Genomic DNA, 23,974 nt, shown 5'->3' on the forward strand with positions numbered 1-23,974 from the left:
CCACTCCTATGTGCTTTAATTGTGCACACTAACCTCCTATATGGGACTTTATCAAAGGCCGTCTGAAAATCCAAATACACTTTATCCACTGGTTCTCCCTTAACTATTCTATCAGTTACATCCTTAAAAAACTTTGTCAAACATAATTTTGCTTTCATAAATCCATGTTTACTTTTTTTAATCCCGTTATCACATCCTTTATAATAGACACCAGCATTTTCCCTTCTACTGATGTCAGGCTAACCGGTCTGTAGTTCCCCTTTTTCTCTCTCCCTCCTTTTTTACATAGTGGGGTTACATTTGCCACCCTCCAATCTGCAGGAACTGTTCCATAATCTATAGAATTTTGGAAGATGACAACCAATGCATCTACTATTTCCATGGAGGGCAGAGTTGGCTAAAGTGGACTGGGAAAACAGACTGAAGCGAAGGACGGTTGATGAACAGTGGTGTACATTTAACGAGATATTTCACAACTCTCAAGAAAAATATATTCCAGTAAGGAGGAAAGGGTGCAAGAGAAAAGAAAGCCACCCGTGGCTAACTAAAGAAATAAAGGACGGTATCTGATTAAAAACAAGGGCAAACAAAGTGGCTAAAACTAGTGGGAGGACAGAAGATTGGGAAGCTTTTAAAAGCCAGCAAAGAATGACCAAAAAAATGATTAGGGGAAGATAGACTATGAAAGTAAACTAGCACAAAATATAAAAACAGATAGCAAGAGATATAAAAAGAAAAAGAGTGGCTAAAGTAAATGTTGGTCCCTTAGAGGACAAGACCGGGGAATTAGTAATGGGGAACATGGAGATGGCAGAAACTCTGAACAAATATTTTGTATCAGTCTTTACGGTAGAGGACACTAACAATATTCCAACAGTGGATAGTCAAGGGGCTGTTGGAAGGGAGGAACTTAACACAATCATAATCACGAAGGAGGTGGGACTCAGTAAGATAATTAACTAAAGGCGGATAAATCCCCTGGATCTGATGGCTTGCATCCTAGGGTCTTAAGAGAAGTAGCGGCAGGGATTGTGGATGCATTGGTTGTAATTTACCAAAATTCCCTGGATTCTGGGGAGGTCCCCCAGCAGATTGGAAAACTGCAAAAGTGAAGCCGCTATTCAAAAAAAGGAGGCAGACAAAAAGCAGGAAACTATAGACCAGTTAGCCTAACATCTGTGGTTGGGAAAGTGTTGGAGTCCATTATTAAAGAAGCAGTAACAGGACATTTGGAAAAGCAAAATTCGGTCAGGCAGAGTCAGCATGGATTTATGAAGGGGAAGTCATGTTTGACAAATTTGCTGGAATTCTTTGAGGATGTAACGAACAGGGTGGATAAAGGGGAACCAGTGGATGTGGTGTATTTGGACTTCCAGAAGGCATTTGACAAGGTGTCACACAAAAGGTTACTGCACAAGATAAAAGTTCACGGGGTTGGGGATAATATATTAGCATGGATAGAGGATTGACTAACAAACAGAAAACAGAGAGTTGGGATAAATGGTTCCTTCTCTGGTTGGCAACCAGTAACTAGTGGGGTGCTGCAGGGATCAGTGCTGGGACCAACTATTTACAATCTATATTAACAACTTGGAAGAAGGGACTGAGTGTAACGTACCAAGTTTGCTGACGATACAAAGATAGGAGGAAAAGCAATGTGTGAGGACAAAAAAAAGCTGCAAAAGGACATAGACAGGCTAAGTGAGTAGGTAAAAATTTGGCAGATGGATTATAATGTTGGAAAGTGTGAGGTTATTCACTTTGGCACCAAAAAATCAAAGAGCAAGTTATTATTTAAATGGAGAAAGATTGCAAAGTGCTGCAGTACAGTGGGACCTGGGGGTACTTGTGCATGAAACACAGAAGGATAGTATGCAGGTACAGCAAGTGATCAAGATGACCAATGGAATCTTGGCCTTTATTGCAAAGGGGATGGAGTATAAAGGCAGGGAAGTCTTGTTGCAGCTGTACAGGGTATTGGTGAGGCCACACCTGGAATACTGCGTGCAGTTTTGGTTTCCATATTTACGAAAGGATATGCTTGCTTTGGAGGCAGTTCAGAGAAGATTCACTAGGTTGATTCCGGGGATGTGGGGGTTGACTTATAAGGAAAGGTTGAGTAGGTTGGGCCTCTACTCATTGGAATTCAGAAGAATGAGAGTTGATCTTATCGAAACATAAAAGATTATGAGGGGGCTTGACAAGGTGGATGCAAAAAGGATGTTTACACTGGTGAGGGAGACTAGAACTAGAGGGCATGCCCATTTTGAACTGAGATGGTTGTAAATCTGTGGAATTCGCTGTCTCAGAGAGCTGTGGAAGCTGGGACATTGAATACGGAAATAGAGAGTTTCTTAAACGATAAGGGGAGAAGGGGTTATGGGGAGCGGGCAGGGAAGTGGAGCTGAGTCCATGATCAGATCAGCCATGATCTTATTGAATGGCGGAGCAGGCGCGAGGGGCCGTATTGCCTACTCCTGTTTCTATTTCTTATGTTCTTATAACTCCCTCCTCAGGTTGATAGATATGGGTCCCGAGTTGCGTAAATCCCGTGGCCATGCAGGGAAATTTAAAAAGTAAGTGGGAAAAGCCTCTGAAGTACTCCTGCTCCTATTTCTTATGTTCTTATGGCTACCTCTTTTAGTACTCTGGGTTGCAGATCATCAGGCCCTTGGGATTTATCTGCCTTCAGTCCCATTACTTTTTCCAGCACTATTTTCTTACTAATAATCATTTCCTTTAATTACTCTTGCTCATTAGACCCTTGGTTCCCTTGCATTCCTGGGATGTTATTTGTGTCCTCTTCCGTGAAGACAGAACCGAAGTATTTATTTAATTGTTCTACCATTTCCTTGTTCCCAGTTACAAATTCTCCCATTTCTGTCTGGAAAGGACCTACATTTGACTTCACTAATCTTTTTCTTTTTACGTACTTGTAGAAACTTCTGCAGTCAGTTTTTATGTTCCTTGTACGCTTACTCTCATACTCTATTTTTCCCTTCTTAATCAATCTCTTGGTCCTTTTTTGCTGAATTCTAAACTGCTCCCAATCCTCAGGCTTGCTACTTTTTCTGGCAACTCTGTATAACACCTCTCTGGATCTAATACCATCCTTAATTTCTTTTGTTAGCCATGGTTGGGCCACTTTTCCTTTTTTGTTTTTATGCCAGAAAGGAATGTATAACTTGCAATTCTTGCAAATAATGGAAATTATTTTTTTTTAGTTCAAAACGTTGTGTTCGTAATGGAACAAATAATGGAAATGATTCTGTTATAATTTAAAATATATTTTATTCAAAAGTTTAACAAACACTTGTTTGTACTTAACTTAACTTTAATAAAAATATTCTTGTATCAAACTTTAAAGTTTTCAGTTGAGATCACTTACAAACTTTAAGATCACTTACAAACTTTTAAAGTTGTAAATTTACATAACATACAAAAACTTTTAATTTGAGAACAGTTCCAACAGTAACAACAATAATAATAACAGCAGGAAAGAAAGGCTCACTCATTTCTCCTCCACCTGATTCTAAGACCGTCCACTGCGCTTGGTCTTGGTGACTTCACCCCTGCCCGCAGGTGGTGGGCGCAGCGTTTCTCGGGTTGGTACCAAGATTATTCTTTCGAGCATCTCGGGTAATGCGCACTTCTTGAGGGGGGGCATGGGCAGCCGGTAATGTGGAGGGCCCTGCTTGGGCCTCTTCAGAGGCTGGTCTGGGGATTGGAGTTGGAGTGGCAGTTGATTCTGTAAATGGCTGCGGGGTCTGGGCGTGTTCCCTTATTGCAGCAGCCAGCTCTGACAGTCCCTCCCTCATGTGTCCTGACAGTGTCTCAACTACCTGCAACATTCCCTCCCTCATGTTCACTGACAGTGTATCAGCTACCTGCGACATTCCCGCCCTCATGTTCACCGACAGTGTATCAGCTGCCTGCGACATTCCCGCCCTCATGTGCCCGGATAGTGTTCCGATTTCTCGTGGGAGTGTTGTTACTTCTCCCGACAGTCCCGATACCTCATCACCCAACCCACTGATGGTGTCCAGGAATGATCGCGTAAGGTCAATGCTCTCTGCACTCATTGCCATCATCTGAACCACATATGTTAGATCCTGCAACTCAGGAGAGTGCTGTCGAGCTCTCCTTCCCCTCCTCACCCTGGTTGTGGCTCGCTGCATCCCACTGGGACTCACAGCCTCGGACGGTGAAGCCCTGGATGTGTCTCGCTGCATCCCACTGGGACCTGCAGCCTCGGATGTTAGGGCCCTGGGTGTGCCTCGCTGCACCCCATTGGAATCCTCAGCATCGGACTGTGAGAAACCATGGACTGTCCCAACATTCGTACCACTCAGGAAAGGGCTGGCATCTCAATGGGCACAACCTGCACCTCCTCCAGACTGAGTACAACAGTGGGGGCTTCATCCTCCCCCTCCCCCTCCACCTCACCCCCATGCTCTTGGTCTGGAAGGTGGGTTTGGAAGATGTTCTCATCTTCAGGCTCGTCCGCGTCTGAATCTTCTTCACCATCGGCTTCAGCCTCGTCAGGGTTGGCCTCAAGTTCTGCAAAATACAACAGAACAGACAAATGGTTAGCAGCAGAGGAGGGGGCAGGGTGGGTGGTATGAGTAGGCTCACACAGTGCAGGCAGCAGGCTGATTTGAAGGATCATGATGAATGATAGCACATTGCATCAACCGAAGCGTAGCTGAGGAGACATCCCCATGAACTGAAGCATGGCTAGCCCGCGCAGTACTTAACATTTAGCAAAGCTAGACCATGGAATTTGCAGGAGTTACCCCCTCCCTCAAGTGTGGGCCCAGCCTGTGCAGTAGTGGTTGCTTTTCTCCAGGCAGGACCCATCAAAGCAGCGACCCTGTCTTCCAAGTGTGTAGATGGGTGCAGATTTGCCAGGCCTCCTCCTGTTCGAATTCTTTCCCTTTTATTGTGTGCCACCTTCCTCTGCAAAGATGAAAATATAACTTTTTAGAGAGTGTCTCTTTCTGCTGGGTGGGACATACAGATGGTCACATTTACAATTGCAATTCCATTGAATAAATGAAAATATTACTTACAGTAACAACTTGACCAATGTCCTGCCACTTCTTTTTGCATTGGCCTCCAGACCTCGGGGTGGTCACCATTGCACAGTAATCTTCTGCAAGTTGGTTCCAGCGTTTCTTCATTTCTTTGGGTGGAACTTTACTGTAACCTCTGCTGGTGTCCAGCTCATGCCATTTGGCCTCAATTACAGTAACTAGTGCCTCCACTTCATCTTGGTCCTTGAGCCGCATTGCATATTGTATTGCAGCTCTGATTTTTCCACTGAGGATTAAAGTTCTCACACGCAACTGGCTGTTTAAAAATGGCCAAATGCAGACCGGGAGGTGTACTGGGCATGCACGCCCATAGCAGTCATTTAAAAAAACTCTTTTTTTCGGGCATGCGCAGAAGGCAGGGGTGGGGGCATCGTTTTTTCGGCACAGACATTAGGCTTCAGCCCCCGAAGCTAAAGGACAGGCTGCGTGAACAAATTGTCACCTCCCAAATCCACTCCCAACTTTTCTGCAACTCCATGTTTGAATCTCAAAGACCGCCCACTTCCACTTGTGTAATCTCGGCCTTCTCCACCATTGACTCAGTCCATCTGCTGCCAAAATCAACATCCACGCCATTCACTTGCAGACTCAACCATTCCAATGCTCTCCCATCCTCGACTCGCCACATTCAGCTCATTCAAACCTCTGCTGCCAGTATCCTATCCAGCACCAAGTCCCACTCATCCATCACCCTTGTGCTTGCTGATCTACATTGACTGCCGGTCCCCAAAGCCTCAAATTTAAAATACTCGTCCTCGTGTTTAAATCCCTTCATGGCCTTGCCTCTTCTTATATCAGTAACCTTCTTCAGTCTTTCAACTCTGGCCTCTTGTATATCATGAAATCCCTTCACCTCACCAATGGCACTGTGCCATCAGCATCAAGACACTACGCTCTGAATTCCCTCCCTAAACCACTCCATCCCCATCTCTTCCCTTAAGATCCATCTTAAAAACCACATCTTTGTCCGAGCTTTTAGTTACCTCTCCTAATATCTCTTCTTTAGATCACTGTCGATTTTTGTCTGATTACGTTTCTGTGAACTACCTTAGGATGTTTTTCAATGTTAGTGATGCTGTATCAATGCAAGTTGTTGTTATCCCAACTGAGGTAACCAGAATGGTCCTAATCAGAGTTTGAAAAGGGAACTTCAAACTTACTTAGAAACATAGAAAAATAGGTGCAGGAGTAGGCCATCCGGCCCTTCGAGCCTGCACCACCATTCAATAAGATCATGGCTGATCATTCCTTCAGTACCCCTTTCCTGCTTTCTCTCCATACCCCTTGATCCCCTTAACCGTAAGGGCCATATCTAACTCTCTCTTGAATATATCCAGTGAACTGGCATCAACAATTCTCTGCAGCAGGTAATTCCACAGGTTAACAACTCTCTGAGTGAAGAAGTTTCTCCTCATCTCAGTCCTAAATGGCCTACCCCTTATCCTAAGACTATGTCCCCTGGCTCTGGACTTCCCCAACATCGGGAACATTCTTCCTGCATCTAACCTGTCCAGTCCGGTCAGAATCTTATACGTTTCTATGAGATCCCCTCTCATCCTTCTAAACTCCAGTGGATAAAGGCCCAGTCAATCCAGTCTCTCCTCATATGACAGCCCAGCCATCCCTGGAATCAGTCTGGTGAACCTTCACTGCACTCCCTCAATATCAAGAACATCCTTCCTCAGATTAGGAGACCAAAACTGAACACAATATTCCAGGTGAGGCCTCACTAAGGTCCTGTACAACTGCAGTAAGATCTCCCTGCTTCTATATTCAAATCCCCTAGCTATGAAGGCCAACATACCATTTGCCTTCTTCACCGCCTGCTGCAACTGTATGTCTACTTTCAATGACTGATGAACCATGATACTCAGGTCTCGTTGCACCTCCCCTTTTCCTAGTCTGTCATCATTCAGATAATATTCTGCCTTCGTGTTTTTGCCCCCAAAATGGATAACCTCACATTCATCCACATTATACTGCATCTGCCATGCATTTGCCCACTCACCTAACTTGTCCAAGTCACCCTGCAGCCTCTTAGCGTCCTCCTCACAGCTCACACCACCACCCAGTTTAGTGTCAGTTGCAAACTTGGAGATATTACACTCTATTCCTTCATCCAAATCGTTATTGTATAGTGTAAAGAGCGGGGGTCCCAGCACTGAGCCCTGCGGCACTCCACTAGTCACTGCCTGCCATTCTGAAAAGGACCCGTTCATCCCAACTCTCTGCTTCCTGTCTGCCAACCAGTTCCCTATCCACATCAGTATATTATCCCCAATACCATGTACTTTGACTTTGCACAACAATCTCGTGTGGTACCTTGTCAAAAGCCTTCTGAAAGTCCAAATACACCACATCCACTGGTTCTTCCTTGTCCACTCTGCTGGTTACACCCTCAAAAAATTTCAGAAGATTCGTCAAGCATGATTTCCCTTTCATAAATCCGCTTTCCAAATGCGCTGCTATTTCGTCCTTCATGATCGATTCCAACATTTTCCCCACTACTGATGTCAAGCTAACCAGTCTATAATTATCCGTTTTCTCTCTCTCTCCTTTTTTAAAAAGTGGTGTTACATTAGCTACCCTCCAGTCCATGGGAACTGATCCAGAGTCGATAGACTGTTGGAAAATGATCACCAATGCATCCACTATTTCTAGGGCCACTTCCTTGAGTACTCTGGGATGCAGACTATCAGGCCCCGGGGATTTATCGGCCTTCAATCCCATCAATTTCCCTAACACAATTTCCCGCCTAATAAGGATATCCTTCAGTTCCTCCTTCTCACTAGACCCACTGTCCCCTAGTACCTTCAGAAAGTTATTTGTATTTTCCTTCGTGAAGACAGACCGAAGTATTGGTTCAATTAGTCTGCCATTTCTTTATTCCCCATTATAATTTCACCTGAATCCAACTGCAAGGGACCTACGTTTGTCTTTACTAATCTTTTTCTCTTCACATATTTATCGAAGCTTTTGCAGTCACTTTTTATATTCCCTGCAAGCTTCTGCTCGTACTCTGTTTTCCCCCTCTTAATTAAACCCTTTGTCCTCCTCTGTTGAATTCTAAATTTCTCCCAGTCCTCAGGTTTGCTGCTTTTTCTAGCCAATTTATATGCCTCTTCCTTGGCTTTAACACTATCCTTAATTTCCTTTGTTAGCCATGGTTGAGCCACCTTCCCAGTTTTATTTTTACTCCAGACAGGGATGTACATTTGCTGAAGTTCATCCATGTGATCTTTAAATGTTTGCCACCGTCAACCCTTTTAGTATTGTTTGGCAGTCTATTCTAGCCAATTCACTCCTCATACTGTCAAAGTTACCTTTCCTTATGCTCAGGACCCTAGTTTCCGAATTAACTTTGTCACTCTCCATTTTAATAAGGAATTCTACCATATTATGGTCACTTTTCCCCATGGGGCCTCGCACAACAAGACTGCTAATTATCCCTTCTCATTACACAATACCCAGTCTAGGATGGCCAGCTCCCTGGTTGGTTCCTCGACATATTGGTCTAGAAAACCATCCCTCATACACTCTAGGAAATCCTCCTCCACCGCATTTCTACCAGTTAGGTTAGCCCAATCAATGTGTAGATTAAAGTCGCCCATGATTACTGCTGTACCTTTATTGCATACATCCCTTATTTCTTGCTTGATGCTGTCCCCAACCTCACTACTACTATTTGGTGGTCTATACACAACACCCACTAGCGTTTTCAGCCCTTTGGTATTCCGCAGCTCCACCCATACCGATTCCACATCATCTAGGCTAATGTCCTTCCTTACAATTGCATTGATTTCATCTTTAACCAGCAACTCCACCCCGCCTCCTTTTCCTTTCTGTCTATCCTTCCTAAATGCTGAATACCCCTGGATGTTGAGTTCCCAGCCTTGGTCACCCTGGAGCCATATCTCCGTGATGCCAATCACATCGTATCCGTTAAATGCTATCTGCGCAGTTAATTCATCCACCTTATTCCGAATACTCCTTGCATTGAGGCACAGAGCCTTCAGACTTGTTTTTTTTAAACACACTTTGCCACTTTAGAATTTTGCTGTAATGTGGCCTTTTTGTTTTTTGCTTTGGGTTTCTCTGCCCTCCACTTTTACTATTCTCCTTTCTATATTTTGCTTCTGCCTCCTTTTTATTTCTCTCGGTCTCCCTGCATAGGTTCCCATCCCCCTGCCATATTAGTTTAACTCCTCCCCAATAGCACTAGCAAACACTCCCCCAAGGACATTGGTTCCGGTCCTGCCCAAGTGCAGACCGTCCGGTTTGTACTGGTCCCACCTCCCCCAGAACCGGTTCCAATGTCCCAGGAATTTGAATCGCGCCCTTCTGCACCACTCCTCAAGCCACGTATTCATCTGAGCTATCCTGCGATTCCTACTCCGACTAGCACGTGGCACTGGTAGCAATCCTGAGATTACTATTTTTGAGGTCCTACTTTTTAATTTAGCTCCAAGCTCCCTAAATTCGCCTCGTAGGACCTCATCCCATTTTTTACCTATATCGTTGGTACCTATGTGCACCACGACAATTGGCTGTTCACCCTCCCTTTTCAGAATGTCCTGCACCCGCTCCGAGACATCCTTGACCCTTGCACCAGGGAAGCAACATACCATCCTGGAGTCTCGGTTATGGCCGCAGAAACACCTATCTATTCCCCTTACAATTGAATCCCCTATCACTATCGCTCTCCCACTCTTTTTCCTGCCCTCCTGTGCAGCAGAGCCAGCCACGGTGCCATGAACTTGGCTGCTGCTGCTCTCCTCTGATGAGTCATCCCCCTCAACAGTACTCAAAGCGGTGTATCTGTTTTGCAGGGGAATGACCGCAGGGGATCCCTGCACTACCTTCCTTGCACTGCTCTTCCTGTTGGTCTTCCATTCTCTATCTGGCTGTGGACCCTTCTCTCTCTGGATCCAGTATTTTCTTTTTTATTTCAGATCATCAGCATATTCAATTTATTTTCTTTTTAATTTTACAAGTTAATTTTTTTTTAAATTTGCTCAGCATTTATTGCCCATCCCTAATTACCCTTGAGACGGTGGTGGTGAGCCGCCTCCTTGAACCGCTGCAGTCCGTTTGGTGAAGGCACTCCCACAATGCTATTAGGGAGGGAGTTCCAGGACATTGACCCAGCGATCATGAAGAAATGGCGTTATAATTCTAAGTCAGGACGGTGTGTGACTTAGAAGGGAACTTGGAGGTGGTGGTGTTCCCGCCTGCTTCTCTTGTCCTTCTTAGGTAGAGGTTGCGGGTTTGAGAGGTGCTGTCGACGAAGCTGTAGTGCATCTTGTAGATGGTATGCACTGCAGCCACGGTGCTCCGGTGTTGAAGGGAGTGAATGTTTAAGGGAGTGAATGTTTAAGGTGATGGATCGGGTGCCAATCAAGGGGGCTGCTTTGTCCTGGATGGTTTTGAGCTTCTTGAGTATTGTTGGAGTTGCACTCATCCAAGCAAGTGGAGAGTATTCCATCACACTCCTGATTTGTACCTTGTAAATGATGGAAAATCTTTGGGGAGACAGGAGGTGAGATGCTCACTGCAGAATACTCAGCCTCTGACCTGCTCTTGTAGCCACAATATTTAGTTAAGTTTCTGGTCCATGGTGACCCCCATAATGTTGATTCGGCGATAGTAATCCCGTTGCATGTCAAGGGGCGGTGGTTAGACTCTCTATTGTTAGAGATAGTCATTACCTGGCACTTTGTGGCACGACTGTTACTTGCCATTATCAGCCCAAGCTTGAATGTCGTCCTAATTTTGCTGCATGCGGGAACGACTGCCACTTCTGACCTTATGAGGGAAGGTCATTGATGAAGCAGCTGAAGATGGTTGGGCCTAGGACACTGTCCTGAGGAACTCCTGCAGCGATATCCTCCAACAACCACAACCATCTTTCCTTGTGCTAGGTATGACTCCAGCGAATGGAGAGTTTTTCCATTGATTTCCATTGACTTCAGTTTTACTTGAGCTCCTTGATGCCACACTCGGTCAAATGCTGCCTTGATGTCAAGGGCAGTCACTCTCACCTCACCTCTGGAATTGGCATCGGTGAGCTGGTTATTGGTGAGTAAGTGCCGCTTGATAGCACTGTCGACGACACCTTCCACCTCTTTGCTGAGAGTAGACTGATGGGGTGGCAATTGGTCAGATTGGACTTGTCCTGCTTTTTCTGTACAGGACATACCTCGGCAGTTTTCCACATTGTCAAGTTGATGCCAGTGTTGTAGCAACTGACTGGAATAGCTTGGCTAGAAGTGCGGCTTGTTCTGGAGCACTACAACGGGATGGTGTCGTGCCCATTGCTTTAGCTGTATCCAATGTGCTCAGCCATTTCTTGATATCATGTGGAGTGAATTAAATTGACTGAAGCCTGGATTCTGTGATGGTGGGGACCTCAGGAGGAGGCCGAGATGAGGCATCCACTCGGCACCTCTGGCTGAAGAATTTGCAAATGTTTTCAGCCTTGGCTTTTGCACTCATGAGCTGGGCTCCACCATCATTAAGGATGGGGATGTTCATGGAGCCTTCTCCTCCTGTTAGTTGTTTAATTGTCCACCACCATTCATGACAGAGCTTTGATCTGATCCATTGGTTGTGGGATCGCTTAGCTCTGTCTATAGCATGCTGTTTCCGCCGTTGAGCATGTATGAAGTCCTGTCTTGTAGCTTCACGAGGTTGACACTTAATTTTTAAGTATGCCTGGTGCTGTTCCTGGCACACTCTTCTACACTTCTCATTGAACCAGGGTTAGTCCCCTGGCTTGATGGCAATGATAGAGTGAGAGATATGCTGGATCATGATTTTACAGATTATGGTGGTATACAATTCTGTTGTTGCTGATGGCCCGCAGCACCTCATGGATGCCCAGTTCTGAGCTGTTAAACCTGTTCTGAAACGATCCCACTTAGCACAGTGGTAGTGCCACACAACACGATAGAGAGTGTCCTCAGTGTGAAGATGGGACTTTGGGGTGATCACTGCTACTAATACTGTCATGGACAGGTGCATCTGCAACAGGTAGATTGGTTAAGTAGGTTCTACCCTCGTGTTGGTTCTCTCACAATTTCCATTTCAATTAAATAGATTCTGGTACTTGAGGATTCCATTTATTTTCTGTGAAAGCAGAAAGCCTTGCTTATAAGATACAAAGGGACTGCTCGTCCTCTATAATCAGATTTATGGTTTCCAGTGGCTGAGAATTACATTCTGAATTTCTTTTTATTTTTTCGTGAAAATTGAAAACCAGTGGCTTTACCATTAAGGACTGACTCCATCAAAACAGGTTTTGCACCCATAATTTTGATATACATTACTGAATGGACTCTTCAACGACTTTTAATCTCAAAACAGTGCATAATCTCTACAGGAGATTAAGTATAATCTTCCATCAACTTAAATGAAATCATTGCAGCTACTTAGAATAAATGTATGATAGAAGTCTTTTATCTATGTTGCACCACAAATAAAATAGACTAAATTTCCTTTTTTTATTTCAATTTTCCTTTCCAATTTTCTTTGCTGAGTTGCTGCTGACATAACTTGCTATCACTTTTGTAAAGAGAATTTTTATTTAATAATTTACTGCACTCAGCATGACATTTAAAAAACATTTTTCTTCTGTAGTAACTGAACATGTAGCACTTCAAAATTTAACAGAGCCCATAAAATTGCAACTTGAAAATCCTTTTTTTATTGCTGATCACAAAAGTATAGCTGAAAGTATAAATCCATCAGTAGATAATAATCTGTAAAGTGAGGTCTTTGTACTATAACAGCTGAAAACATACCAAACGAGATTATTCAATGCGCCTGTTGTATTTACTGTGCTTCTACACAACCTCCCCCCCACCCCACAATCGTGATACTGTCTTCACCTTCCACCCAGCCTCTGCATTTGACAAATCATCATCTGCCACTTCTAACATGATCCCACCACAGAACACATCTTCCCTTCCCTCCCTGAAGGGACCATTCCCTCCATGACACCTTGGTTTATTCTTCTACCACACAAACCACCTCTCCTTCTCCTGACACTTTCCTATGGAAGCACAAGAGTTGCAACACTTGCCCATTTACCTCCTCCCACACATAGTGCCCCAAACACTCTTTCTTGGGGGACAGCAATTTATGTGTACTTCCTCTAACCTTGCATAGTGTACTATTATTTGTGGCGCACTTGGGAGACCAAATGTAGATTACCAAACAATTCCTTTCTGTTTGTAAATGTGCCCGAGCTCCCAGTCATTTGTCGTGTAAACACCCTGACCAACTCCCATCTTCTTAAGACTTTAACTTTAGCTCTCTCTTTTTCTACGGCAGGAGATGTTGATGATGTAGAATATGTGCATTCCCACTTTTGGGAAAGATAGGTTGGTGCCTTGGGTGGGGAACCTCCATCAGAACACTGCGCTGATGGTGCATTCAGGTTCATTGGTGTTAGACTGCTTTTTTTCCTTTTCCTTGGGCTGGCGCATTTTCTTCCACTTTGACCGTTTTCCTGTGTCCATTTTAGGCCTGCATTACTCCCTCTACACACACAATCACCACATCAGCTATTCATATATTCTCTGTATCTCTTAAATGTGTTCATTGTATCAGTTTACTATCACAGCAGCCATTTAAGCATCTCCTGCTTTTAATCTAACCACTTTAAAGGTCATTTTAATTCCTCTATGTGTGGGTATGTGTTTTTCCCCATCCTCTCCCCCTTATGCTATTCCATTTTAAATGCTGTTTATCTGTAATTTTCCAGTTCTGGTTATATCTAAAACATTAACGTGTCTGATTGACCTGCTAATTGCTTCCAGTATTTTCTGTTTTTGTTTCACATTTTCAGTTTTAATTTTTTATTTAAGGTTATTCTGTGAGAAGGTGGAAGGAATATTTGGTGAAACCTAAGTTCTGCCCGTTTTTTGGCAGTTCCCGGGCATTGCGTAAGTTTATACCGGCCGCTACTACTGGGGCCGACTGAGCGCGAGATTCATCCTGGTTTTGTTGGTGGGAACGGCAGGCAGCGAGAGGCATTGGCCGGCAGCAGGCGTCAGCAGGAGTCGGTGGTAGGTGCAGGCCTTTCGACTCGGGAAACATCAGAGGCAGTATACTGTGCATGCACGAGATTTGGAGAAAAACATTTTTGCAGTGTTTTTTGCCAGATAACCTCACTTTTCCCGCGTTTGGGGCTGAGGGCTCAGCTGCACATGCACATTAAATCTCGTAACTGACTTGCAACTGACAGTTACAGAGGTAAGTCATTGAGAGAGGCAAGAGAATCATCAGCCATCCACCTTGAAAACCTATCATGAGTGATAGAAAAGTTGCCAAGAAGTCCAATGCAGGAAGGCTCAGAGCTCCCTGGTTTACTGATGATGAGCTGGAGGCACTTGTCTCTGAGGTGGAGCCCCCCGATGCCATACCAGCCAGGCCGACAGAACCAGAGGGTCCGGAGATAGAAACATAGAAACATAGAAAATAGGTGCAGGAGCAGGCCATTCAGCCCTTCTAGCCTGCACCGCCATTCAATGAGTTCATGGCTGAACATGAAACTTCAGTACCCCCTTCCTGCTTTCTCGCCGGAGTCTTCCATTTCACCAGCTCCATTCTCTCCCTGACGAACACGACAGCAACACTCCGGGTGCACTGCTGCACCATGTGCTGGTACTGGCGTGGTGAGGGGCAGGGGTGCAGGTCGGCGTGGGGATGGGCAACCCATCAAGAGGAGAATGGGCCTCAGCTGGGGAGGGGGGGGGAAGAGAGGTGGTGGGAGTGGGTAGAGGGTTGGGTGTTGGTGATGTTTGTATGTATTGTTCATGTTGTTGGTGTTTAAGATGTTTCCTTTTGATGCTAAATGTACTGTTTTTTGAAGTACTGTTAAATATTTTGCTTGACATGTTTGAATGTTCTGCCACTTTTGAATATTGCACAATTCAATACAGAGAAATTTTTTACCACTCTTGGTCAGTGTCTAACTTTTAGATAATGAGGGGTATGTGCTGAGAAACATACAAATGTCCTTTAAATGTAGTGCAGTGTGATAAATATTCTGCCTTACAGTTATCATGCGACTTTTTAATGGGTCCTGACTTCACATCATTTAGCTCAGACAAGTAAGGGTCACCAATCCAGAATGGGTGCCACTGAATGACAGATAGTCCCAGAACTTAGAGGCCAGACATTATGGTTGGCATTTGTGTCTACAGTTTTTTTTTAGGTAACAGCTCGCCGAACCCCACCTCTACCATTACATCTTATTCAGTCAAATTGTAACAGTCGAATATATATATATATATATTTACATCTTCTGTATTTGAGCAAATTTTATTGTCAAGATGTCATCCTGGCACCCAAGAGAAACTTACAGGATTTTATTATTAGCTATATACTTTCACATGAGCTCATTACCTCTGGAGGCTCACATGGTGTGACAAAATTTCTTCTGAATGCCGTTGTGTCAAGACCCTTATACTACAAGTCCATGGAGCCTTTACTGTAATTAGGAGCTCATGTCTGCTTTCTACCCCACACATGCCCTTCAACGGAGCATTTTAACTTCAATGTATCATCTTTTTCTGAGGGAAAAATACTGCTACAGCGATTTAAATCTGATCTGGGATCTATTGCTCTGGTCGGATCTGTGCCATTGACCCTACCGTCCGCTCAAGATCCAGGTAAGACCACCTTCTGCAGGCGGTAACAGGATCTTACAGGATCCTAAGGACGAAACTTGCGTTTTTACATGGACGGGCAGTATGGATTACCGCCGGCGATACTTCTCCAAAGAAGTTCCCACCGGGCGGTCGGCGGTCCCTGAGTTTTTTCCGCAAAACTGGCATTTTTGGGCGGTAGCTCGGCGGCTGTGGACGGTAGCTTGACCAAATCTGGGCCCTAAATATTTTATTTTTTCAGTTGGTGGCATTGAACAACAACTTGCATTTATATAGTGTCTTTAACAGAAAAACATCCCCAGATTCTACACAGAGCCACAATCATTCAGAATATGGACACCGGAGACACATATTTGTGCGGTGATCAAAAATTTGACCAAAAAGGTGGGTTTTAAGAAGTATCTTTAAAAAAAAGGGAGATGAAAAAGCAGAGCGGTTTCTTGGGAATTCCAGTGTGGGGCCTAGACAGCTGAAGGCACTGCCACCAATGGTAGGTCAAAGGGAGTGGGGCCAGAGTCGGAGGAATGGAGATTTCTGGGGGAGTTACTGAAATAGGTAGGGCGAGGACATGAAGAGATGCAAAAGGTCCCCATTTTGCCGAGAAGCTTAAATGGTCCCATATATCAACATTGTGGCTACAAAAACATGGCAGAGGTTGGGTACCCTGTGACGCATGAAACACCTCCTGACTGCTGAAAGCCTCCACCATCTACAATTCAGGTCAGGAATGTGATGCAAAACTCACCACTTGCCTGGATGGAGGCGGGCACAGGAACACCCAAGAAGCTTAACACCATTGAGGACAGAGCAGCCCACTTGATTGGCTTCCTGGCCACTGAACTCAATATTCACCCCGTCCATCACTGTGATCGACAATAAATGCAGCCTGGCCAGTGTTTGTCACATCCTGAATCTTGAATAACAATCTAGAATATAATTATGCCCCCCGACAGCCCATTTAGATCAGGAACTCAATGTGCGGGATTAGCAGTGAGAACCTGGATCCTACCATTCTGTGACACAGTGCCTTAGTTCATCAATGCTCTGTGCCATTAGGCCATCTCCAACCCAGGATTGTTGTTTTGGTAATCTTCCAGTAGGTTTGTGCTAGCTTAAAACATCACAGCAAATGCAATAACATTTAAAGCATGGCTAGTTTTGACTGCACTTTTAATTAATATGTAATGAACATCCAAATTCCCCAGTAGATGTGGACATAACAGTGATAAAGTGATAAGATCCGACCATATGATAAGAACGTAACATATAGGAGCAGGAATAGGCCATTTGAGCCTGCTCCGCCATTCAATAAGATAATGGTCTACATTCTTTCTTTTAATGATTTTCCTTCTGCCTTTCTTGCAGGCACAAATACTTGCTAGGGTATGTTTCCATGGACACTAACAGCCTTCCTGTATCTCACCCAAGCATTCATTTCTCAAGTGTGAGCCTAGACAGCGAGTGTTGCCAGGCTATGTAGATGGTTCTTTGTTCCAGTAATCTCTTACTACTGAGGTAATGTTACAGCTCACCTCACTGCTCAATTCAGCTACTTCCGCACATTGAGTTCCTGATCTAGATGGGCTGTTAGGGGGGGCATGATTATATTCTAGATTGTTATTCAAGATTTTAATTCTTCTGGTTCTGGTGGGAAAATAAGCTGTGAGGAGGATGCCAAGAGGCTGCAAAGGGATATAGGCTGGTTAACTGATTGGGCAAGAAGGTAGCAAATGGAGTATAATGTGTGGATGTGTGAAATTATCCGTTTTGGGAGGAAGAATGAAAAAGCAGAATATTTTTTAAAAGGTGATAGACGAGTAAATGATGGTAGTCAGAAAGATTTGGGTATGCTTGTACACGAATCACAGAAACCTAACATGCAGGTACAGAAAGCAATTAGGAAGGCAAATTGTATGTTAGCCTTTATTTCAAGAGGGTTGATGTATAAGAATAAGGAAGTCTGGCTGCAATTGTATAGGGCTTTGGTATGACCACACCTGGGCGTACTGCATACAATTTTGGTAGCCATAGCAAAGGAATCATAGAATGGTTACAGCATGGAAGGCGGCCATCGAGCCCATGCTGTCTCTCTGCAAGAGCACCTCAGCTAGTCCCACACCCCCGCTCTTTCCCCATAGCCCTGCAAATGTTTTTCTTTCAGGTACTTATCCAACTCCCTTTTGAAAGCAGTGACTGAGCCTCCACCACCCTTTCAAGCAGTGCATTCCAGATCCTAACCAATGTAAAAAAGCTTTTTGTTATGTCACCTTTGGTTCTATTGCCAATCTCCTTAAATCTGAGTCCTCTGGTTCTTGACCCTTCTATCAATGGGAACAGTTTCTCCCAATCTACTCGGTCCAGACCCCTCACCTCTATCAAATCTGCTCTCAAACTTCTCTGCTCGAAGGAGAACACACCAGCTTCTCCAGTCTATCCACGTAACTGAAGTCCCTCATCCCTGGAATCTTTCTCGTAAATCTTTCCTGCACTCTCTCCAAAGCCTTCTCATCCTTCCTGTAATGCGATACCTAGAATTGGACACAATACTCCAGTTGAGGCCAAACTAGTTTTTTATACAAATTCATCATAAGTTCCATGTTTTTGTACTCTATACCTCTATTTATGAAGCTCAGGATCCCGTAAGCTTTTTTAACCGCTTTCTCAAGCTTTCCTGACATCTTCAATGATTTGTGCACATATACCCCATGGTCTCTCTGTTCATGCACCCACTTTAGGATTGTACCCTTTAGTTTATATTTCCTTTCCTCATTCTTTCTATGAAAATGTATCACTTTGCACTTATCTGCGTTAAATTTAATCTGCCACGTGTCCACCTATTTCCACCAGCCTATCTATGTCCTCTTGAAGTCTATCACTATCCTCTTCACTGTTCGCTATACTTCCAAGTTTTGTGTCATCTGCAAATTTTGAAAATGTGCCCTGTACACTCACATCCAAGTCATTAATATATATCAAGAAAAGCAGTGGTCCTAGTACCGACCCCTGGGGAACACCACCGTATACCTTCCTCCAGTCTGAAAAACAACCGTTCATCACTATTCTCAGTTTCCTGTCACTTAGCCAATTTCTTATCCATTCTGCCACTGTCCCTTTTATTCCATGGGCTTCAACTTTGCTGACAAGCCTATCATGTGGCACTTTGTCGAACGCCTTTTGGAAATCCATGTACACCACGTCAACCGCATTGCCCTCATCAACCCTCACTGTTACTTCATCAAAAAACTCGATCCAGTTGGTTAAACACGATTTGCCTTTAACAAATCCATGCTAGCTTTCCTTAATTAATCCACACTTGTCCAAGTGACTGTTAATTTTGTCCCTGAATATTGTTTCTAAAAGCTTTCCCACTAACGATGATAAACTGTCTCAGGATAAGGGGTCGGCCATTTAGGACTGAGATGAGGAGAAATTTCCTAATTCAAAAGGTTTGTGAATCTTTGGAATTCTCCATCTCAGAGGGCTGTGTATGCTCAGTCGATAAGTATATTCAAGACAGAAATCAACAGATCTTTAGACACTAAGGGAATCAAGGGATATGAGGATAGGGCGAGAAAATGGAGTTGATGTAGAAGCTCAGCCATGATCTTACTGAATGGTGGAGCAGGTTCAATGGGATATATGGCCTACTCCTGCTCCTATTTCTTATGTTCTTAACATCAGGGTTAGCAATCCCAAAGAATGATTTCTCACATAAGAACCTAATGTAGTAACCTACCAATTGCTTTTGTGTAATGTCTGGCTCCCAGCAGTAATTCCGGCGCACGATACCAAAACGTTACTACCACTGGATCCAAATCAGCCAAAGGCTTTAGTGGAGAATTAAACAGTCTGGCAAAACCCATGTCAGCTGGAAATTAAAAATATGTAAATTACAACTTATAACATGACCGTCTTTCTAATTACTGGCTGATGAATAATCTGTATTTCATCAATTGTGTATGGTTTGCATAATAAACAGTTACATCAAAAAAGACCTTGGTGGGGTCTTCCTCATTATTTACATTAAATTATCATCCATATTAATACATCAATACGGGAGTAAAAGAGTCACAGGGACATAATCCCTTCAACACATTTTTAATGTTTTGAGATTATGGTAGAGATCGCCCATTAGACTCACCTTTTTCCCTTTGTTGCACTTCAATTATTTTACTCATAAATGCATGAATACTAAATAAATGAATGTAAATGCAAGTTAAATCATTGTTTTTAAATTCAATTCTTTCTGTGAAAGACGACCTTTTAACTCCCACATCGGAACAGAGTAGGCTATTCAACCCCTCAAGCCTGTTCTGCCATTCAATGAGATCATGGCTGATCTGCAATCTAGTTCCTTCAGCCCATATCCCTTAATACCTTTGATTATCAAAAAGCTGTCAATCTTCAATTTAAAATTAACAATTGATCTAGCATCAATTGCCGTTTACGAAGAGAGTTCCAAACTTGTACCACCCTTTGTGTGTAGGATTGTTTGCTAATTTCACTCCTGAAAGGTCTGGCTCTAATTTTTAGACTATGTCCCCTAGTCCTAAAATCCCCAACCAGCAGAAATAGTTTCTCTCTACCCTAACTGTTCCCCTTAATATCCTGAAAACTTTGGTCAGATCACCCCTTAACCTTCTAAATTCTAAATAATGTAATCTCTCTTCGTAACTTAACCCTTGAAAGCGGGGTATCATTCTGGTAAACCTAAGCAGCACACCCTCCAAGGGAAAAAAAATCTTTCCTACAGTGTGATGCTCAAGTACTCCAAGTGTGTACGAACAGCGTTTTGTACAATTGAACGATAACATCTACCCCCTTGTACTCTTGTCCTCTAAATATAAAGGCCAGCATTCCGTTAGCCTTTTTGATTATTTTCTCTACCTGTTCATGACATTTTAATGATCTATGGGGCCGAATTTGGTCGCTACCCATTTCACGGTGGTCCCCGGGCGGCACCTACCTTTTTGCTGCCTGCTGCCGCCGGGTCCCGTTGGGAGCCACTTTCGGCTCCATTGTGTGGGCAGCAGCGTCAGCGGCAGTCACCGGGCGGGAGCGGGAGTGAGCAGCCGGAGTCATCAGTGTGCGGCAGTTGGAGGCCTCTCCACTCGAGGATCTTCGGAAGGCCTCCAATGCGCATGTGCGAGACTTTGTGATTTGTTCTTGTTGCAGTTTTTGTCTTCCGATGTGTCATTATTTTGGGGCCGTTTGAGGCTGATTGCTGTACTGCGCATGCGCATAAAGGCACACCACTTTATTCTACCTGTGAGTGTGAGAGGGGCGAGGGCAGACTTGGAGATTGGAGAGGAGAGAGTTGGAGGTTGGAGAAGAAAGAGTTGGAGTTAGAGAGGACAGAGTTGGAGGTTGGAGAGGACAGAGTTGGAAGTTGCAGAGGGGGCTAATTGAGTTGCGGAGGGGGCAGTCGGAAAAATTGAGGCACACAAATTGTTGAGAAGCCGTTCGTTTCATCATTGACGATGAGTGGCCAAAAATCAGCAATGAAGACTGGCAAAATCAGGCCCAGAGCTCCCTGGTTTAATAAGCAAGAATTGGAGGAGCTCATGACGGAGGTGGAGCGCAGATACAAAGACCTCACCCAGGATGGTCGTGGCAAACCTCCACCAGCCCAATACCGACGCATTTAGAGGGAGACCGGTGAGACCGTGAGCGCAATGGGCAGCGTTGAGCGCGATGGAGACCAATGCCGGAAACGTTGGAACGATTTGCTGGTGGCAGCAAGAGTGAGTACAAATTTAGTCGCCCCTCCTGTCCATCACCAGATGTGTGTATATGTGGGATTGAGTGTGGGGGGCATCAGCAAAGGGGCTAAAGGCTGCGACATTTCTTTGTGCAGAAGGAAAAAAGCATCCAAGGCAGCAAGCCTGAGAGCGACGGGAGGGGGAGCAGCAGGGGTGGTCGAATTGAGCAGGCTAGAAGAGTGTGCGTTGGCATTGGAGGGTGACTGCCACCATCCAACCACAAATGTTGATGCCACAGCATGGTAAGGTTATACTAATCTCCAGTGTGAGCGACACTCATGGCATGAAACGACATGCAATGTTCATGCACTAATGGTTTACTGCACACTTTGTTGGCCATTATTGTTGTGCCCATGTAGAGATGGAACTCCTTGGTGGCAGAATGTGAGATGATACGGATGAACCCCCCCGCCCCAATCCCCCTCCTCCCCCACAGACTGAAATGTTGTCCTCTACCTGCAGATGATGACTCGGACAGCACAGATTAAGGCACACCATCGATCTCTGGCCTTCAGAGAAGCCGTCAGACCCCAACGTTTCCCACGCCGACATCGCCCCCAGCCCAAGATAGCGGGTCCCTCCTCCATCCCCCCCCCCCCCCCCCCCGCCCCGCCCCACCCAGATCACCCATTTCCACGGCTCCCATCTCCGTCATCCTGAGCCATGAAAAAAAGAGAAAGAGGAGGGAGAAAGGCCTGTCTTTGAGCCCCTTGAGCTCCAGGAGCGGGAACAGGATGACAGCAGCCTCTTACATGTGAGCCAGGTGTCAGCATCAGAGGTGTCAATCTCAGAGGTCCTGGGGTTTGGAATGGACTCCACACTGGCAAGCTCAACCAAGTGCAGAGGCCATGGCGCAAAGGCAAGCAAGGCGCCAGAACCCACCAGGAGCGAGCATCCACCTGAGGATTCACCACGGCTCTCTGCAATTCTGGAGATGGTCCAGCTATTATGGACAAGCGTGCAGGTAGGTCGCGATATGCTCCAGACCATGACTGGGATAGCTGCCAGCATGGCCACCTTCACCCAGAAGCATGATGACAAGATGGACTGGCTCATCATCACTGTGTTGGAGCACACAACCGAGACCGTTGAGGCAATGAGGCAAGAGATGGCTTCTGGATGCACAGTTCAAGCCCCTGACCCCACACCCTCAAGGCAGAGATGTCCGGAGGAGCAGGAGATCCTGGCGCCTTCAGCCGCGCCCCCTACCTTCTCACCAAGATGCACATGTCTGCAGACATGCCGCTGCCCTCCTGTACAACCTTGTCAACCAGAGGCAGAGGGGGGCAGGGGAGTGGGACGCCATGGTGTAGGCAGGGCGAGGAAGAGGAGCTTGGGCATCGCTTCAAGGGGGGAAAGAGAGGTGGTAATGCCGGGTAGAGGGGTGGGTATTGGTGGTGTATGTTGTGTATGGAGAAAGAGTCAGACTGAACACTGTAAGCTCAAAGTAAAGTGTGACCTTAGTCTTTTATTGCAGGTCTCCAGAGTGCCTCTCCAACCTGTGAGACCTCCTTAAATACCTGTGCTCCCAAGGGATTATGGGATTCCTTGGGACTCCAGGGGATGAGCCCTCTGATGGCTGTGCAGAGTAAATACAAGTCCACATATGTAACAGTGTAAAGGTTTGTAGATGTAATAATGTTATGTAACCTTTGTTATTGTGCACTTGTAAATACACTCACATTGTTGACCCTCTCTTGGTGAGTGTCTGATTTTAACATCATGTGTGGTGCCTTGTGAGAAACACACATCTGTCCCTCAGGTCATCTGATTTATCAGGAATATCTTCCTATCCATATGACTGCATTGTATAATGGGTTGGGTCATCAGGCCATCGCAACACGCTTTATGTGTTATGAGGGTAATTTGATGTGTCAGATTAATTACATCTCTCAGAATAGACTTATGTCTGTTACCACAACAAGGCACGCTGGGTACAGGTCTTCTGTGATGAATCAGAACAGATTTTATGAATTAGTTTCCTTGCAGTACAAAGAAAGACACATTAACAAGGCGATAATGACAGTCTAGTCGTTGAAACCTCAACAGTTGACCTCTGAGTCACTGCAGCTCTTGTTTCTTGCTGTGTTCTAGTGACCGTAGTCCTTCCTCAGTTTGGTCTGTAATCATGCTGCCCCTAAAGTCGAATAGCTTTAACTTTATACCCTTTTCCTCCCATACAAAATGTTGTCAGAGTCTGCAGCTATCTCATTCTAACCTTAACCCTCTCACCTTCTATGTATATGTAGTGCTTCTCTGAGAACTTCTTGAAGGACTGTGTCACAGACTTAATTAATCAGCTTGAATGGACAAAATGTGATTTTTCACTTATTCATAATTATGTTGTCTTTGGCATTGGGCTTCTCAATGAAGGTCTTTCAGCAAGGTCAAAGAAAAAAGTTTCCATCAGCCTAGACATACTTCAGTCGCTTTTATCACA

The 23,974-nt window shown here is 44.7% G+C and overlaps 1 protein-coding gene across 4 annotated transcripts in view; it reads right to left on the reverse strand.

Annotated features, from left to right (window-relative positions):
* cdk19 (cyclin dependent kinase 19) overlaps positions 1-23,974 on the reverse strand; it is a 410,414-nt gene that overhangs the window by 158,966 nt on the left and 227,474 nt on the right. For all 4 annotated transcript variants that reach the window (XM_070885689.1, XM_070885688.1, XM_070885690.1 and 1 more), the window contains one exon: positions 19,509-19,640. In XM_070885689.1, coding sequence (XP_070741790.1) covers positions 19,509-19,640 — 132 coding nt within the window. The remainder of the gene's footprint in view (positions 1-19,508; positions 19,641-23,974) is intronic.

Source organism: Pristiophorus japonicus, chromosome 7 (assembly GCF_044704955.1).
Source record: "Pristiophorus japonicus isolate sPriJap1 chromosome 7, sPriJap1.hap1, whole genome shotgun sequence".
Classification (NCBI taxonomy): domain Eukaryota; kingdom Metazoa; phylum Chordata; class Chondrichthyes; family Pristiophoridae; genus Pristiophorus; species Pristiophorus japonicus.